Here is a 20,047-nt window from a genome sequence, read left to right on the forward strand (position 1 = left end):
AAATATATGTGTGTATGATTTTTGTCTCTTGTTTTTTTGCACACACAAGCATGTATACACACACATGCACCCACACACGCACATAATTACTAACTCTAAGGATTTCTTGGATTCGTCCGATTCATAAATATTCCTTCCTCACTGATATGGCAGGCAAATTACATTTACAGTTATAATATCTCAAAACTAAAGTCACAAATCATGGTCATCAACTCTTGATAAAGTGATATGATTTGAAATCGGCAACATGATCAACGATTAGACAGTACATAATTACCAGCCTTCCCATAGTTTATGAAGGTCCGGAAAACAAATACAGTGGAACCCCCCTTTTAAGACTCCCTCCCTTTTAAGACCCTGTTTTTTCAGATGTTCTGTTCATAACCTGTGTAAATGTACCCCCATTTTAAGACTCCCTCCTTTTTAAGACCTGATTTTCTCAGATTTTTGGAGGTCTTAAAAGGGGGATTCCACTGTAGCAAGTACAAAAGCAGAACATAGCACAACTCTGACAATTTAAATTAATGCAAGATACTAATTCTGTTCAACTTCTACATCGCTCTGAACTAGGTCAGCAAATATAGATGAGCATCATGTACTTTAATTTGTTAAATAAAAAGTAACACACATATTTTTGGGGTGGGGGCAAACCCTTTTTGGCTCACGTAAGTGTAGCCTATGCGATGCTAACTTTTGTCTGTCTGTGCGTATGTATGTATGTGGTAGAAACTCTAACATTTGAAGACGTCACATTACATTGATGTCACATTATGACGTAAGAGGGTTTGACTTCACGCGAAGGAATTACTGAAAGTCTCGGTCATTGTTTTTTTGAGCGGGCCGAGACTAGTTGGCAGTCGTGTCCCTGTAAGTAGGCTACATGCAGACAGACAGATCTAGATCTAGTGTCTCGCTTTCTTGCACAGTTTCACCTATGCTCTTTCTGTGTGTGTGTGTGTGTGTGTGTGTGTGTGTATGTGTGTGTGTGTGTGTCTGTGTGTGTGTACGTGTGCGTGCATGCATGCGTGCGTGCGTACGTGCGCGCGTGCGTGTGGGTGTGTGTGTGTGTGTGTGACGGAGTGATTGAGTTTGTGTTACTGTTTGTCGATTTCTTACGTGAGCCTTGAAGGCTTCGCCTCTTGTTTTTGTTTTTTTGTTTTGTTTGCTTAACGCCCAGCCGACCACGAAGGGCCATATCAGGGCGGTGCTGCTTTGACATATAACGTGCGCCACACACAAGACAGAAGTCGCAGCACAGGCTTCATGTCTCACCCAGTCACATTATTCTGACACCGGACCAACCAGTCCTAGCACTAACCCCATAATGCCAGACGCCAGGCGGAGCAGCCACTAGATTGCCAATTTTAAAGTCTTAGGTATGACCCGGCCGGGGTTCGAACCCACGACCTCCCGATCACGGGGCGGACGCCTTACCACTAGGCCAACCGTGCCGGTTCAGGCAAACCCTGATCACAAACCAGTGTAAAGTAATGAATCACAAGCAAACATTGTTTTTAAACATGACACTTTTAAAAAGCCCTACATCACATTCGGTTAAAACACACACACACACACACACGTACATGTGCAAAAGCATTATTTAACATAACCGTGTATGAGCATAATCCACCTGAACCCTGGTAACCATTCTTTAAACCACAATCAGTGAGGACGATCACAAATTTGAATGCTGTATACTTTGTACATTTTGCAAACAATTCAGAGGCATAAACAGGCATCATTTTGTTATGAGCATAAATGTCTGTTTATTTACGCATGCATGCTTGCACGCACACATGCACAAACACACACATGCATGCACGCACACACACACACAACTCCCTCTCTTGGCCCCCTTCTTTGTCACTATCAATGAACCCTCTCTCCTCTTTGTCTAACACTGTACATTGTGTATCATTTATCAAGTCCAGTCAAATTTGAAAAACATTGTGTATTGGCTCATTTCAAAGCTCAGAATCACCCGATAACAAACAACATCAACAACAGTAACCACCGCAAAAATTCAACCGTTTTTACAACCCTTTATGGAAGTCCCATCATGTCTAACAAATGGTTGATGCGAAGGTTGAGCCATGTGAGCTGCTTCGCTCGAAGTCCCTGAATCCAGGCAGCTGGCAGTCGTTTGTAGCCCGTGCGTAGTCCCATAATCGCTCCCCCCACACAGCAGTTGCTGTTACTGTCCCCCCCCTCCATGGCTAGCTGCATCAGAAAATCTCTGAAAAAAAGAGAGCAAAAAGCCGGCAAGATTATTTTATGGAATACTTACGTCAAATACGTCACTGGGAGGAAGCGACCTGAATTTCCCAGCATTGGGGTCACGGCAGTTTCTGCTATTAGGTTTAGTTCACAGACACAGCCGGAATCTGACCCCTTTATCACCCCTTCCTCAGTGCCAGGCCGCCAGCGGTAATTAATCACCCATCCCCCGGTTCAGCGCTGGCTACACAGTAGTGACTGTACAACCGCGCGATAGCATCACCCACACAAGCCATCTCAGCAGTAGAAGGCTAAGAGAAAAGCTCCCTTCTACTAGCAGGCCAGAGTGCGGCCTAGCTCAACCTCTCGGCAGCTACGCACTGCTATCTCTGCCTTGCGAGTAAGCTGTGTGTTTTGAAAACACTTCTATCTTGTTAGTTCTCTTGAATTACGATGTCAGCATGTGTGTTATTTACACATAGCCTTGTAGTCAAGACCATAAACTTTCAAACGATACTAAATATGACCACTATGCTGTAGGTGTGCCACTGCTGTAGCCTGCTGAAAGAAGACAGACAGAGAACAGTACACACGGCACAATGTAATTAATGACATGTATTTGAGTGGCTACAGATCGCGCCACGGTCCACTTTTGAAGACAGAACACATTAAAAACAAATCTGCAAGGTTAATGTTAACAGATGTTCATGCTGACACTTAAAAGATTTTTACCTTGTGTGTGTGAGGTATCTTTTCTTGAGCCCGCTTACAGGTATCCAAGTAGGAAAACAGTATTCCAAAATGTCAGCACACGGCAGTTGTTGTTGTTGTTATAGCTAGATTTACTTCCATGTATCTTGGGGTAGATTTAAAGAAGGCTGTTCACATTATACTGACACCAGCAAACCAGGGTCGGCTGGAATCATACTGACACCAAATGTTACTAATGGCTTGAGCTTGTTCCTTAACACGATCAGCTGTTGTGTTTGAGGGCGTACGGTTTACTTGCTTTGAATAGCACTTCTGACAAAACGTGGTCGAATGTTTTGCACTAATATCAGAAGATACATCAATGTTAAAAAAGTTTTTCAGTTTGTCCGCATAGTCCACACACAGTTTCACATTACAATGTCGATCTTTTTTTGTTCTTGCAGAGCGTTCCCCACACAGTCTACACAATGCATTAACACAAATTAGATGTTCAGTTTCAGTATGCTCCATTATGAAACACACTGCATACCAAACATACACTGTCACATGAAGACAAAGAAGAAAACTGGAAATATTAGGTCACACTGCTGCACAAAATAACTGTGTGTGATGTCACTTGTAATAATACTATGATTCAATCCTTTCTTTTCTGCTGAACAGTGGGTGAAAAATTTGCCTGTCACAACACAATGCCACACAAATGAAACACACAGCGTACATGTACTCTGATGATCAGAAACTAATACAAGACAAAAAGTCTTTAAGACGAAACCACATGGAAAGTGCTCCAGACAGGGCTCTTCAAGATATAAACTAGATAAAAAAATCTGGTTCTGCTGCCAGGCAGTGGCAGGAAGGCAATTAAACCGTGGGAAATTGACTCATTTTCTGCTGCCAGCAAGTGGAACAAAGAAGGCTGAAGCCCCAGCGGGGCCAGGAATGTGATAACAGATAAGCAGGGCAGGGGCTGCATGGGCAGGCGCCAGCAGCAAACTTAATCATGCCATCTGTGAAAGGGGGAACCGCCGTGGGGTAATAGAGTAAACGAAATGAAATGAAATATGCGCGGAGAACACAGAATATTTTTTCAATTCAAACTATCATAAGCTGTCATTATCATTATCACTATTGTGAAATCATTTGACTTTTCATTTTCTGCAAGATTGCCTTAATTAAGTCTTCACAGAATGCAAACAACCTAGCAGCCTTCAGAATATGAGCTCGGAAAGGTGATACAGTACCTCTGTCGAATTGTTAGTGTCGCTGTACCCCTACATATGAAAGCCAAGAGGACAGCCAGTATTTAAACAACTACCGTACTTTCCGGGTGACAAGGCGCTTCGTTATCTAAGACGCACCCCCTTCTTTTTAAAAAAAATTGTAATCCAGTCACCCATTGGACGCAGGGGGCTGATAGGGCGCACCAAAATGACCCAGGTTTTGCCATGAGAGGTGGTTCCCCTGTCATATCTGAGAGAGGAAACACTTCCTGCATCGGGGTCAGTGACCGGTCAGTGACCGACTTTAACTGAGTGAAAATATGTGTGCTCTGTGTGTGCGGCCAGATCAAAGGCATTGTGATAGCTGGGTGGCCTTGTTAAAAGACACGACCTTCTTCCCAGGGGTCAATGACCCAGTTTTTGCCATGAGAGGTGGTTCCCCTGTCATATCTGAGAGAGGAAACACTTCCTGCATCGGGGTCAGTGACCGGTCAGTGACCGAGTTTAACAGAGTGGAAATCCGTGTGTGGGCCAGATCAAAGGCAGGGCAGTACCTAGTAGCTGAAACATGCATTATCACAAGTTGTTTGACTGGTACTCAAGCGGTCTCTTTGATTTTTTTCGTATTTCATACACGGATTAGGCGCTTCGTTATACAAGACGCAGGGGTCGAACTCGAGGAAAAAAGTCGCGTCTTATGACCCGGAAAGTACGGTACTGAAGCATGCTTATCAACAATAGTTACTGTCAACTCTTTTTACTGACAACAATGGGAAATGTTTTCAAACTTTATGAAAGTTCTTTTTAGCTTAGACCTTAAAACCCTATAGGCTCCAATTCCTGGTTAAGTACAAACATTTCCTAAGAGTTATAAACTACAAATAGATGAAAAAAGTTTGAAATAAGACAGTTAAAGTAAAAGTTTGACAACATCAAAACGTGAGAAGGACTGCGTACCTGAAGTTGCCATTCCACTGCAATGCCAGCACTGCAGCAGTCACCGGTTTAAATGTATGACTCATTTCTTCTTTCTCCCTTGCTCCCAGCCTAAAAACATGAGCAACTCGACTATAAACCTATGTCTTTACAGTCTGCCTTCTAACATCAAATCTATCAGACACACAGGTAGGTAGAAAATCAGAGAGCAAGAGAGAGAAATAGAGAGAGAGAGAGAACTGAACTGAACTGATCTGAAATTAATTTGACAAGGATGAAGATTTAAGGCTGGGCCTCTTCTTACATTATGTCCTTGGAACAAGAAACACACACACATTTTATACTAAAACAGAAACACTAAAGAAGTAAAAATTAAAAGAGAGAGAGAGAGAGAGAGAGAGAGAGAGAGAGAGAGAGAGAGAGAGAGAGAGAGAGAGAGAGAGAGAGAGAGAGAGAGAGAGAGAACGAACGAACGAACGAACGAACCAACTTTATTTTTCGAGGGTAATGGAGTAGATACAGCAAAGATCTTTTTTCATCCAGCCCTCGCCCAAGAGGGAATTAATTAAGCAGTGCATAATATTAAAGCAGGAGAAGAAGCAAAACAAAAACCATAAAAACATGGTTATTAAATCAGACAAAGAGAAAAAAAAATGTTCATAGCATACATGCCAACATGGTCATTGGTAATGGTATACATTAAAACACATACTTTGACACACACGGTCACATGCACACAGACACACACAGACCCACATGCACATACAGAGAGAGAGAGAGAGAGAGAAAGAGAGAGAGAGAGAGAGAGAGAGAGAAAGAGAGAGAGAGAAAGAGAGAGAAAGAGAGAGAGAGAGAAAGAGAGAGAGAGAGAGAAGCAGACAGACAAACAGGAAAGAACAGAATCATAAAGAGACCGAGAGACAAAAACAGACATGCACATGTGCACAGACGTAGTCAAACGGAGAAAAGCAGACAAACAGACAGATAAACAAGCAGTCAAACACACTGCAAAACAAACATGTATACACACAAAAAGATGACGGACAGATGAGACAGACAAGCAGACAGAAAAACAGGTAGACCAGGGGTGGTATACACAAGAAAGGGCTCCACTGGGTGGGAACCAAGCATTGGTTCAGATTGGTTGAAACTGAGAGTTTTGATTTCAACCAACACATCCCAGTGCTTGGGTCCCACCCAGGTGGGCATTTTCTCATGCACACCACCCCAGCATGCAAGTTGACCAAACATATCTCCTGACACGTACCCAGCAATGGAGTCCACTTTGAGACACTGCGAGAAGCGTTCCTTGTGTTTGGGGTCAGAGAGATAACTTTCCGCTCTCTCCTTGGCTGTTTCTATCACGCTTGCCACGTCTGAAGAAAGTGTGTTTGAAGAACTCAGTTTTCCCTGAAACAAATTTAACAAATGTACGCACATTAAAGCTGACTATGCATGTCACAGTGAAGTAGATTCATAGATGATAATTAAATAGCTTGCACTGTGATGAGATTCCTACAGCCCTCTTTCAAGAATCAAATGTGATAATAATACTGATGTTTAGTCTACCTGATAAATCAAACAACGCCAAGAGAATCAATAACTTGGACCAAAGCAAACACACATGATTTCCTGATTTCAAATCATCAGCTAGTGGGCGCAGTGGCGTGGTGGTAAGACGTCGGCCTCCTAATCGGAAGGTCGTGTGTTCGAATCCCGGTCGCTGCCGCCTGGTGGGTTAAAAGTTGAGATTTTTCCGATCTCCCAGGTCAACTTATGTGCAGACCTGCTAGTGACTTAACCCCCTTCATGTGTACACGCAAGCACAAGACCAAGTGCGCACGGAAAAGATCCTTTAATCCATGTCAGAGTTTGGTGGGTTATAGAAACACGAAAATACCCAGCATGAGAGATGTTCAACGTGCGGGCTACTTCACCAACCTTGACCTCTCACCAATTCATTGTAAAGCGCTTAGAGAACGTCAAGCGCTCTATAAATCTCCCATAAACTTAAGTACAACTTACAACAGTCACAGATGAACATTACACTGGAACCCCTCGTTTAAGACATCAAAAACTCTGAGAAAATCGGCACAAGTCTGCAAATAGAAGTACATTTACACAGGTTGTCAGCAGAAAAAAGCAAGGTCTTAAAAGGAGAGGAGTCTTAAATTGGACTGTCTTAAAAGGGGGGTTCCACTGTACCTGCAATGAACTTAACTTGTGATGAACATTACCTGTAACATGGACGCCACCAGCAGAGAGACGAAGACGCAGCTAGCTAAACATCGAGGGTCGGCATGCGTTGCTCGACAGATCCGTACTGAGTTCTCCTCCACCTCTGCCAAATCATGGAAACTTGGAATACCTGTCAAAAAGAAACAACTTGAATGCTTGGAATACCTGTCAAAAAGAAACAACTTGAATGCTTGGAATACCTGTCAAAAAGAAACAACTTGAATGCTTGGAATACCTGTCAAAAAGAAACAACTTGAATGCTTGGAATACCTGTCAAAAAGAAACAACTTGAATGCTTGGAATACCTGTCAAAAAGAAACAACTTGAATGCTTGGAATACCTGTCAAAAAGAAACAACTTGAATGCTTGGAATACCTGTCAAAAAGAAACAACTTGAATGCTTGGAATACCTGTCAAAAAGAAACAACTTGAATGCTTGGAATACCTGTCAAAAAGAAACAACTTGAATGCTTGGAATACCTGTCAAAAAGAAACAACTTGAATGCTTGGAATACCTGTCAAAAAGAAACAACTTGAATGCTTGGAATACCTGTCAAAAAGAAACAACTTGAATGCTTGGAATACCTGTTGGAAAATAAATACATTGAATGCAGAATCAAAAAACAAGAAAGGTAGGTTGTTGGAACGTTTGTTATTGACAAAACAATACATTCACAAATATATCGACCCAACGGTCTTTTAAGTGCACAGACAAACAATAACGAAAACTCATCTGGCTGGTTTTTCCTTCCGCCTGCCACGAAGCCGCAAGCGAATGAATTGTTAGTAGTCTCTTTGTTTTTGGATTTACATTGAATGCAGTTTTCTGCCTTGTTACCGTATTTTCCGGGTTACAAGGCGCTACAGCGCATAAGGCGCACCCCCTTCTTTAAAAAAAAAATTGTAATCCAGTCACCCATTGGGCGCAGGAGGCCGATAGGGCGCACCAAAATTCAAAAAGTATACCGGTAACAAACGGTCGAAGAATGAAAATAAGCCGCACATCAAAGGAAGAATACAGAGTGGAAATATGTGTGCTCTGTACGTGCCGCGAGATCAAAGGCAGGTCCATTGTGATAGCTGGGTTGCCTTGTTTATAGACACTGACCTTCTTCCCAGGGGTCAATGACCCAGTTTTTGCTATGAGAGGTGGTTCCCCTGTCATATCTGAGAGGAAACACTTCCTGCACCGGGTTAGTGACCGAATTTAACCTATGGGGCGGTCTCTTTGATGTCTTGAGAGGAAACTTGGCCAGGGTAGTACCTAGTAGCTGAAACATGCATTATCACAAGTTGTTTGACTGGTACTCAGGCAGTCTTTTTGATTTTTTTCGTATTTCATACACGGTGCTTCGTTATACAAGACGCAGGGGTCAAACTCGAGGAAAAAAATCGCGCCTTATGACCCGGAAAATACGGTACTTGCTCTTACGAAAACATGATAATCAGAAGATCTTTCTACCAATTCTACCAACCTTCAGCAACATAATTATGTAGAAATAGGGAGGGAGCTCGAAACTGAGGAACTGGAAACAAACTTAGCAGTAACCCAGAGGAAGCTCAGAAAATCAAAAAACAAAACAAAACAAAAACCAAAGAAAGCCACAAAACTCCTTGTGCTTATAACCCCCCAAAAGTCACATTCAAAATAAAGCAAAAGGCTGAACATGGGATTACCCGCGTCTAAATTATTTGGGTTACAGCCAATGAAGTCTCTCCAAAGAACACAGGTAACGTTACACAAACACAGTACCCTGGCATGCCCATCCAAAGTGAGTGTTGATGTTCCATAAATGCTGCACATCGTCCCTCAATAAAGTTTCAGTCAGCGTTTAATAGACGAATTCCGGGTTTGTATGGGTTATGAAAGAGTGAATAACCTTGCTTTTTACTTGGACAAACATTGGAGGGGCCAATCACTAGCGAGGGGTGTGTCGGAAACATGTGGAAAGGAGCATGTGTGAAGTTATTTGTTAGAGGAAAAGCAAAGGGAATTCACTCTTTAACTACCCATACAAACCCAACAGTTATTTTCGTTTATTCTCTCTGATCATTTAAGATTTGTTTCTCACCCAAAACAGCAGCGCGAGTAACAGCTCCATTGTCTGTTCCAAACTCCAAGCACGACGATGTCTCCTGCACCCTGATTGGTCCGCTACACGAAGAGTCTAGGGATGACGTCATGCTGGAATTTGATCTTATGCTCTCTGTTTCAGCGTCACTAACAATACTGCCATTTTCTGTGGTTCTGTGACGCTGTAAAACTGTGCCTGCTGCATTGTGGGGGCCTTTTGTAAATTTTCTTTCTGCCACCACCTGAAAAAAGAGAAATAATGTATATTACACTAAAGCTGAGCAAACGTTTTCACTAATCTGATTTTTTTTGTTGTCTTGTACTGTTGTAGCTCTTCTGTCCAGTTTCAGAACTGATCTGACAAACATCAAATTACATCAACATAAAACACCTGCATAATCTTCCAATAGATGATTTTCGGAAATAACTGTCGGGTTTGTATGGGTTGTGAAAGAGTGAATGCCCTTGCTTTTCCTCTGACAAATAACTTCACACGTGTTTCCGACACACCCTGAGCTAGTGATTGGCACCTCCAATGTTTGTCCGAGTAAAAGGCAAGGGCATTCACTCTTTCACAACCCATACAAACCTGACAGAGTTATTTCCGGAATTTGTCTATTACGTCAAAATAACAGTTAGTACCTGTGTGATGGTAGAACTAATGAGTATTCCTGACGTGTCTCCCAGTTCCAGAAAACCATGATCATTCCACGCTGACAGTCTTTTGGCAAAGTCCAGTTCATCCACCACGCCCGCCCAGTTGATCAGCGAGTCCAACACCAACATCTGATTAAAAGACAGAAAAGAATTAGATACAAGCACCATCGATTTACACCCCTCAGGAAACATCTGATGAAAAGACAAACGAGGATAAGATACAAAAATCATCTATTTGTACCCCTCACAATAACTGAGTCCGCAAGAATTATTTGGATATCTGAACAATGGTAGCACAAAGATTATTCACTGGAGAACTATGAAGCACACACACATGCACACACAATCACACCAATACATATATTTTCACACTCAAATGCATACACACACACACACACACACAAATGCACACACATTTGTACACACTCAAATGCACATGCATGCACTCACAAATGAACACACACACACCCAGACAGACACACCTATACAACACACACATTCACCCCATCCACAAGTGCCTATCTAGGACAAATACCTCACAGACAACTGCTGCCCCCCCTCCCTCCCCCCTCTCCCTCATGGCGAGAGAGAGATATACAGTGGAGTCCGGGTACAACGAATCTCAAGGGAGATACATTTTAGTTCAGTAATTCGCTGTAGAGTTTTCAACCCTAAATGGCCTCAAGACAAGTTTTCCCACTCACCTTGAGAAATGATCGTCCCATCGATCTTTCCTTGGAGAGTACAATCTCTGCATGTTTTCAACAGCTTCATAATATAATCCATGGAGAGCTCTAGCAAACTAACAGCGGGAGGTGCACGAAAAGCGTCAGTTTTCACGATAAAACTTTGACTCGCTCATTCACGGGACATAACAGCACTCCGGACTGTCCACAGTGTTGAGCAATTTAGGAGACTTCACTGCCTGAGGAGAGTATTGATTCAAATGAACGCGTGGTTCTATATCGCGTCACTCGGTCACGGATCGAAGAAAACAAAAAAACAGTTCCAGATTTCGAAACCATGTTCGTCAGCCATTGTTTTTAGCAAGACAGACCACTTGTGCATGAGCTTCGCTGACGTACATCGCAAAATGTCATGACGTCACCACAACTTTCGGTTTTGGTTCGATCTGTGCACCTCCCGCTGTTAGTTTGTTCAGAGTTCGCTCATCACGCGATGTGCACTTGTGTTTGTGTATTTTTGTCTTTGGAGACAATTATTGACATCAGTTCGTTGTAGCCTTGTGACTTTTAGAGACAAAACGGCTCTGGGGCGATGAAAACGTGTTTGTTAAAAGAGGGGTTCGTTATGCAAATGAGTTCGAAAGGTTCGATGTAGCCGGAAAGTAACAAGTAAGAAATAGAAGGCTGTCTGCCGGGAAATCAATGGCAGTTCGTTAAAAGAGGGATTTCGTTATACCCAGGTTCGTTATAGCTGGACTCCACTGTATATATATAACACTCACATTTCACACATAATATTCATCCCATTATCAGCCACTATTTACAGTGGAACCCACCTGTCAAGACCCCATCCCTTAATTTAAGACTCCCTCCCTTTTAAGACCTTATTTTCTCAGATTTGTGGAGGCCTTAAAAGGGGGGTTCCACTGTATTTACTGGGGAAGAACTCACAAAGACGTCAAAGTTGCTGGTCCAGTCTCCCTGTCTCCACGGAATCCTGTGTTGGTCCTGCACAGTGTCGTCAAAGTCCAGCATCTCACAGTGGCCGTAGTGAAACTGACACTGGTCAGCGGTCATCCATCGCGTGGCCAGGCCCACCACATCGCCTACTGCTGCCCCGTAGATTAAGCCTGTTTCGGGTAAAAACTTTCTGAATAGAGAGTGACAGATGGACATATTCTTCTTCTTCTTCCGCGTTCATGGGCACAAACTCCCACGTTCATTCATGCTTTTTGCACGAGTGGGTTTGTACGTGTATGACTGTTTTTACCCTACCATTTAGGCAGCCATACACCGCTTTCCGAGGATGCATGCTTGGTATTTTTATGTTTCTATAAACCATCGAACTCTGACATGGATTACAGGATCTTTTCTGTGCACACTTGGTCTTGTGCTTGCCTGTACACATGAAAAGGGATAAGGTATTAGCAGGTCTGAATATGTTGACCTCGGAGATTGGAAAAATCTCCACCCTTAACCCACCGGGTGCGGCCGGGAATCGAACCCACAACCTTCCGCTTGGGAGGCCGGCATCTTATCCACTGGGCCACTGCGTCCGTCTACCTGGAGAACAGATCTCGCAACTATCTGAAAAGAACCTCTACAAATACACCTAGCTTTTTTTCCCAAGCGTCTTTTGACATCTAGATTATCTCTCCATCAGTCTATGCTGCACTCTGCCTACAACACCATTCAAACCACTCACCCAAAATCCTGTCCCGGAGCTCCATAGCATCGAAGGAAGACGATTCAAAGGGCGGCATGAGGGGCGTTTTGATTCGCATGGGGGTGTTGGTGGTGTGCGTCTGCTCCTGAATATACTGCATGTGCGCCGTGTGGGGGTTGCTCACCACCGGACTGTGAAGCTGGTTACTACGGCAACGAGGAAACTCGTTCAACGGCGTCAAGGGTCTGGGGGGATTTCGGTCTTGGTGCGCCATGAACTGCTTGTGAAGGTATTGCACCGTGCTGGCCGAGCCTTCGTCCACCACAGACTGCGGGGGCGAGTCTAGCCGATTCTTGCCGGCGAGGAGGAGTTTGAGCTTGGAGGAATTACCGAGGGAGAGGGGCAGGTGCTTCAGCTTGTTGTGGGCAACGTTCAAAGACTGCAGGTTCTCCATCTCCCCCAGGTCGTCGGGAAGTTCTCGTATGGAGTTGTGTGACAGGTCTACCTGTAAGCAAGCACATTTCTTTTACAAGGACTCTGCTTTCAAAAGTGAAAAATTCGCCAGCATCATGCAATTGAGTCACATTTTGTTGACGATTTTGAGATCAGTTCATTATTTGTATCAGAAGTGTTGTTTGTCATACCTCACCAATCCAACACTGCAGTGGCACAATGTAATCCCCCTTTTGTGTAGACTCAGAGATGGTATCCATGTCCCACCCCCATGTCACCACAGTGGCACATAAAAGACCTCAGTCATTCTGCCATAAGCTCAGGAGGCTGATTACACCTAAACCCGCACACACCAGGGTAGCGCGACTCTGTTGCTGCTAGCTTTCCACTGGGAGGAAACCACCCGAATTCCCCAGCATTTAGATACTAAAGTAAATGAAATGAAATCACACGTTCCCTTCTACCAACCTTTTCCAGCTTGACGAGGCGCGTGAAGGTGTCGGGCAAGGCATGCAGGCGGTTGTGCTGTATGAGCAAGGTCTGCAGGTGGAAGAGCAGACCAAAGCTACAGGGCAGCTCCTCCAGCTGATTGTAACTCAGGTCCAGGTGTCGCAGGTGAGGCAGTCGGAGGGGCAGCTCTGGCGGCAACTAAAGTAAAACAATGTGAATGTGGATGTGTCTTGTTATCAGGCGAGGCAATCGCCCAGGCAGCTCTGGCGGCAACTTAAATTAAACCATGTGAAAGTGGACTTGTCTTTTTTTTTAATCTAAAGGCACTTTGTTATTGTTGGTGGTGGTGGCTTTGAATTGAGAATGAGACAAACAGCTCTCTACATCTGAAAGGTGTGCTGTCTGTCTGACGCATAAGAAACCTACAGCTACAGTGGAACCTCCCTTTTAAGAGCTCCAAAAATCTGAAAAATTCAGGACTTAAAAAGGAGGTAGTCTTAAAGGGGTGTATATTTATAGAGGTTATGAACAACAAATGTGAAAAAGCAAGGTCTTAAAAAAGGGAGAGGTCTTGAAAGGGGGGAGATCTTAAATTGGTGGGTCTCACAGGAGGGGTTCCACTGTACTATAAATAGCACATACTCAAGGCCGGAAAACAACTCTTGTCAGTGCAGGGCAGCTGCTGTGAAAGGGGGACTACTTCATGACCCAGTCACATCTCTGTCTCTCACACTCTTCTTCTTCTTCGTTCATGGGCATAGACCCCCACGTTCACTCATGTTTTTAGCACGAGTGGATTTTTACGTGTATGACCGTTTTTACCCCGCCATTCAGGCAGCATACGCCGATTTCGGGGGAGGCATGCTGGGTATTTTCGTGTTTCCATAACCCACCGAACTCTGACATGGATTACAGGATCTTTTCCGTGCGCACTTGGTCTTGTGCTTGCGTGTACACACGAAGGGGGTTAAGTCACTAGCAGGTCTGCACATAAGTTGACCTGGGAGATCAGAAAAATCTCCACTCTTAACCCACCAGGCGGCAGCGACCGGGATTCGAACTCACGACCTCCCGATTAGGAGGCCGACGTCTTACCACCACGCCACTGCGCCCGTCGTCTCTCACACTCAACAGTACACATTTGTGACCCTCTACCACGGAATGAGTCGCATGTCACCCCGCGCGGTTCTGCGCTAGGCTTAATATAAGTCCGGGGGGTGTCTGGTAACAGTGTGAGGGTCACCTTATCCACAGGCTTATAACTCAAACAGTTTTCGCTGTTTTCTAAAACGGTTTTCACCACTGGATAGAGCATAAAAAACTCTTTAGGAAAATGTAAAAATATGAAAATCATGCAAAGGTGACATGCAACTCATTCTGTGGTGGAGGGTCACATTTGTGCATGTACACACACACAACTTTCTGTTTCTTCTCTTTCTCCTTCAACCATCCACCAATTTCCCCACATACATATATACACACACACAACTTTCTGTTTCTTCTCTTTCTCCTTCAACCATCCACCATTTCCCCCACATACATATATACACACACACAACTTTCTGTTTCTTCTCTTTCTCCTTCAACCATCCACCATTTCCCCCACATACATATATACACACAAACATATGTGCACATGCACACTGATGCAGTTTTCAATGGTAAGCAAACTGCCCTCAATGATAAAACAATCTCTTCAGACTTAAACTAAGGAGTAAGGATTCAAACTTTGTCATCAATGCATGATGGGAGATACTTTAACAGTCTCTCAACCACCAAGCTTAGTTTACATTTGTCATCATCAGAGATTGGTTTATGAATCAATCACTGTACTCTCCTGACAGTTCATTTTCTCATGGCCAAAACTGTGCTGGCATTTAAGCAGCCGCAATAAAACACTGTTGAAATAAACGTGACACCTGTCAAAAGAGGCCAGCCCAGGGCTAATGTGCAGTAAGCGAAACTGGGTAGGAAGAAGCTGTGGGGTCACAATTTTAAGGCTTACCCCTTTTAAGTCCCTACTTATCCACATATTCTGTTCATAATATCTGTCGATTTACCTATTTTCTCTTTTTTAAGGCTTTCTCCATGTCAAGACCTGACTTTCTCAGATTAGTATAGGTTTTAAAAGTGTCATTGGAGGGGCAGCACATTACAGGCACATGTAACATTTTCCAACTCCAAGGGTCATACTGTACTGTGAAGAAACTTTTTGAGATTGCACAAGTAAGTTTTAGGTGTTCTTAGCGCGCACACTGCATGAGCTTATCTTTCTAGGCATTAAGAAAGCTCTGTCCTGACATACCTCAGTGAGAGCGTTGAAAGCCACCTTCATGATCTCATACAGACTGATGGAGTCACGTAAACTGTATGGCAGCTCCCTCAGACACGCCTCATGCACATCTCCATTCAGATGCTGGTAGAGACAATGAAAAGTATACATTTAGACAATGAGTATCCATGTGTACGTGAATAAGGATGTGTGCATGTGTGTGTGTGTGTATGACTCTATGAGCACTTGTCCAAGCATGCACACCCATTAACCTGCACAAAAACTGTTTTTGTTTTAACATATATATATATATCGGAAGAAAGTCTCTGCTGACTTTCAATTGTTTCTTTCACAATTTCTGATGTTTTATATATATATATATATATATATATTTACCCCTGCCTCAACTCCAATCTCTGCTCTAACATATCCTGGTTCCCAATTGCTTCGTTTCCGGCCGATTTATGTGGAGCACGTGATGCGCACAAAATATATTGGCGGTCTAGAAGTGTCGTCTGCGCAATGATCGCGGCGGCTTTCTTGACCGCCAAGGACGACCACGCATGTTGTGAGACATCATTCGTTAGACCTCCATTGAAAATGAAAGTAAATGCCAACAATTTCACACTTAACGAAGGCTAAAACTATTGCGACTGATATGATCTTGCGGTGATCATTTTTCTTTTTGGATGAAAGTTGCTTGTTCATTCCAATGCGTAATTCTTAAACTCTCAGGTGGCATGAGATTAGTTACGCCATAGACAATTCATCCTGGACCGCCAACTAGCTCTCTCTCCGCTCTTTCTCTCTATTACGAGGTAGCGGCCTCTCGCATTTAGGAACCTACGCTTACAAGCCTTTCAGAAATCAGGGGGACGTGATATCCGGTGTCGATTGTAAACATGGACGAAGTTGCCGAGGTAAGATCTGAAAATGCTAAAATAAACTCCGCAAAAGTGCATATCGGAACATGTTTTTCGATGAGTTTTGTTAAGTTTAGTTTGGAGTTTTGGAAAATCCAGTTCATTGTCACCTCCCATTGTCACAAATAACTGGAGCGTGCTTTCTTTTCACTGTCTTCGAATCGCTGGCCTTTCAAACCGGACGCGACGCGCCCCTGAAAGTCGAGAGTCGTAACCTCGAAGGGTCACGTGACGAGTTGGCGGTCCAGGCTATTTGGTCTATGGTTACGCATTACTCTTACTAAGGCCACAAAAAAAGTCTGTTTACGGTAACATAGGCCAAAAAAATAGGGTCGGTAGGTGGGGATTTTCTTTTTACATTTAGTCAAGTTTTGACTAAATGTTTTAACATAGAGGGGGAATCGAGACGAGGGTCGTGGTGTATGTGTGTGTGTGTGTGTGTAGAGCGATTCAGACTAAACTACTGGACCGATCTTTATGAAATTTTACATGAGAGTTCCTGGGAATGATATCCCCGGACGTTTTTTTCTTTTTTTCGATAAATGTCTTTGATGACGTCATATCCGGCTTTTTGTAAAAGTTGAGGCGGCACTGTCACACCCTCATTTTTCAATCAAATTGATTGAAATTTTGGCCAAGCAATCTTTGACGAAGGCCGGACTTCGGTATTGCATTTCAGCTTGGTTGCTTAAAAATTAATTAATGACTTTGGTCATTAAAAATCTGAAAATTGTAAAAAAAAAATTTTTTTATATAACGATCCAAATTTACGTTCATCTTATTCTTCATCATTTTCTGATTCCAAAAACATATAAATATGAAATATTTGGATTAAAAACAAGCTCTGAAAATTAAAAATATTATGATCAAAATTAAATTTTCGAAATCAATTTAAAAACACTTTCATCTTATTCCTTGTCGGTTCCTGATTCCAAAAAATATAGATATGATATGATTGGACTAAAAACACGCTCAGAAAGTTAAAACGAAGAGAGGTACAGAAAAGTGTGCTATCCTTCTCAGCGCAACTACTACCCCGCTCTTCTTGTCAATTTCACTGCCTTTGCCACGAGCGGTGGACTGACGATGCTACGAGTATACGGTCTTGCTGAAAAATTGCAGTGCGTTCAGTTTCATTCTGTGAGTTCGACAGCTTGACTAAATGTTGTATTTTCGCCTTACGCGACTTGTTTTTTCTTTTTTCCAAATAAACATATTTTTAAGTTATTTTGCCAAAAAACCAAAGACTTTTTTTTATAATTTTTTTATTCTTTTTTTTCCCAAATGCCAAAAAAAAAAATGCTAGGGTCGTGCGAAAAAATAGGGTCGGTCGGGATACCGTAAACAGACTATTTTGTTGTTGTTGCCTAATTCTTCTTGCACATGTGGACCATATTTAATTAATTTATTAGAGAGCTTCCACCCCTTTGTTTCTTAGAATATAGCGACACATTCTTATTTGTGCACATTTGATTCATGATGTAGCATCTGCGATAACTCTTCACAATCTTAATGGCAGTGCTGTCCAACTCAGAAATGTCAGTGTTATCATTCAAAATTTTTGAATATCAACCCCTTGGTATTTCTTCATTATTTATACTTTATCGTTACCTTTAGATACTGTTTGTAAGTTGGCTTCCTGCTAAGGTTAAGCTCCTTCCTCTCATCTGGCCGCACCGGAGCAAAGTCGTGGGCTTCAATGTTCCCCATGGTCGGTCTGACCAAGTATCCACTTTTTTCTTATCCAGCCTGGAGTATGTTTTGGCCAGGAAAACTTGATGTGAGTTTAGCTAGCTGTCAGTGTCTCATCAGCTCATTCTCAGTCAGTCTCTGCAAGCTGTCTGTGTGAGTGTGTCTCTGCGTCTCATTCTCAGTCAGTCTCTGCAAGCTATCTGTGTGAGTGTGTCTCTGCAAGCTGTCTGTGTGAGTGTGTCTCTGCGTCTCCCTATATACCAGCCAGACTCCTGTTGGGAGAGAACATATTTTTAGTCAGTTTGGCTACTTTATCATTTTCTGCATGCACGCAAACTCCCTGACATAGCTTGACAGACAGAAATACACTCACATCTAGACACACACACACATGCCATCACCGCCACTACAACGGAACCTCCCGTTTAAGACCACCAAAAATCTGAGAAAATCAGGTCTTAAAAAGGAGGGAGTCTCAAAATGGGGTAAATTTACATTCTGTAGCTAGGATAATTTTGTTAGAACACCTGGCCACTTATCTCTTTTGTCTTAACTTTTTTGGTGTGTGCATGCTTTTGCAAGCCAGCGACCTTCACCTGTCAGTGACACTCAGTGACTCATGCAAGAATCGTCACTCAAGTATGCAAATGACATACCTCAGTGCAAAGGCAAAGCAAGACGCAACAATTGTGAAGGAGCTCTAGCTTTAAACACCCCCCCCCCCCCCCTGAACAATACATGTTAAGTAATTAATATTTAACTTTAGTGTTGTAAATGCACAATCCATGCTGCAGTTCCATATTATTTATATTGCGAGTATATATATTATGTGATACAAGTCACTGTTATCAATCCAAAGAATGACTAGTGAAAGTAACTGCATGATGGAATGAGATCCAAAAGTGAGCATAATTTTGTCATTTGTGTTTTTAGTGGAAGAAAAAGCATACTTTTGTTCGCCATAAATTGTCTCCCTTCCTGGGTTCATTCAAATGCTTGTCTCAGTATTTTTCTCTCTAAATGGCCATGCTGATGTTTTCCTTCTCAACCCATGCAGTGTACATAAAACGCATCTGTACATGCAGTTCACTCCATAATGCAAATGGTAATTCAATGACTTTCTATGCTTAAAAGAGCAAGTTATGCAAATTCAGGGGCCTATAGATTGCAGCAGAAATACCTCCCCGAATTTAATTACAACACTAATTTGTGAAGATCAACATAACTCACCCATTAATAACGAAATCTGTCACATCCACCTGACTCTGAACCGAAAAAGATCCACTGACTTTGTGCAGATCAAAATTAAACCCAAGAAACAGTCAATGGGTCATTTTGCGATCTTTCAATACGGCACACTACTGCCCGGCACTAAACTCCATACCACTTCAGTGATCCTGGAAGGGAGGTGTCATGCTGGTTCTTTTGTGTGTGTCCATACATGTTTTCCACTATCCTTTAGACTGTGGGAATTTGAAGATTTATACAAAAAATGGTGAGAAAATGTGCAGATAGATCTATCAAACCGGACTTTATTAGACATGTGGAAACATCTCTCATAAATCGCCCCATACATTCTGAAAAGTGAAATGCTATCCACACAACATGTGCGACTGATAACATTTCTAATTCTAGGACTTCGAGCCCATTCTGTTTGCAGATATTTTTTGTCTGTAAGCGCGAAAAATAGTTGTTCACATTTTCGCTCATTCCTTACCATTCTATGATCACAGTTCTCTCATTTCATCACCTTACACACTCTTACCGCAACGCACCACGCAAAGTTTGTGTTTGTATTTTGGCTGAATGGCCAAAAGCCACGACGGCAGTGCGCAACACGTCATCACTTCGT

The 20,047-nt window shown here is 42.8% G+C and overlaps 1 protein-coding gene across 1 annotated transcript; it reads right to left on the reverse strand.

Moving 5' to 3' along the window:
• Nucleotides 1-1,072: 1,072 nt before the first annotated feature.
• LOC138964840 (uncharacterized) lies at nucleotides 1,073-20,042 on the reverse strand. Its single transcript, XM_070336887.1, has 12 exons — nucleotides 19,913-20,042; nucleotides 18,115-18,467; nucleotides 15,614-15,724; nucleotides 13,327-13,506; nucleotides 12,445-12,910; nucleotides 11,691-11,869; nucleotides 10,039-10,182; nucleotides 9,395-9,638; nucleotides 7,322-7,452; nucleotides 6,352-6,494; nucleotides 5,106-5,195; nucleotides 1,073-2,236 (listed from the first exon to the last, which is right to left on the reverse strand). Exons 2-12 carry the CDS (start codon nucleotides 18,211-18,213, stop codon nucleotides 2,044-2,046), a joined length of 1,980 nt encoding a protein of 659 aa, XP_070192988.1. The 5' UTR covers nucleotides 18,214-18,467; nucleotides 19,913-20,042; the 3' UTR covers nucleotides 1,073-2,043.
• Between the last annotated feature and the right edge of the window lie 5 nt (nucleotides 20,043-20,047).

The sequence above is a fragment of the Littorina saxatilis genome, linkage group LG4 (genome assembly GCF_037325665.1).
Source record: "Littorina saxatilis isolate snail1 linkage group LG4, US_GU_Lsax_2.0, whole genome shotgun sequence".
Taxonomy (NCBI): Eukaryota; Metazoa; Mollusca; class Gastropoda; order Littorinimorpha; family Littorinidae; genus Littorina; species Littorina saxatilis.

Bases quoted from the DNA above. Each gene is read 5' to 3' on its own strand.
- LOC138964840 (XM_070336887.1), bottom strand. From the start codon at position 18,213: ATGGGGAACATTGAAGCCCACGACTTTGCTCCGGTGCGGCCAGATGAG. The intron at 13,507-15,613 runs GTATGTCAGGAC...GTTTTACTTTAG, and splicing joins CTTTCAACGCTCTCACTGAG to TTGCCGCCAGAGCTGCCCCT. The intron at 2,237-5,105 runs GTACGCAGTCCT...TCTTTTTTTCAG, and splicing joins CAGTGGAATGGCAACTTCAG to AGATTTTCTGATGCAGCTAG.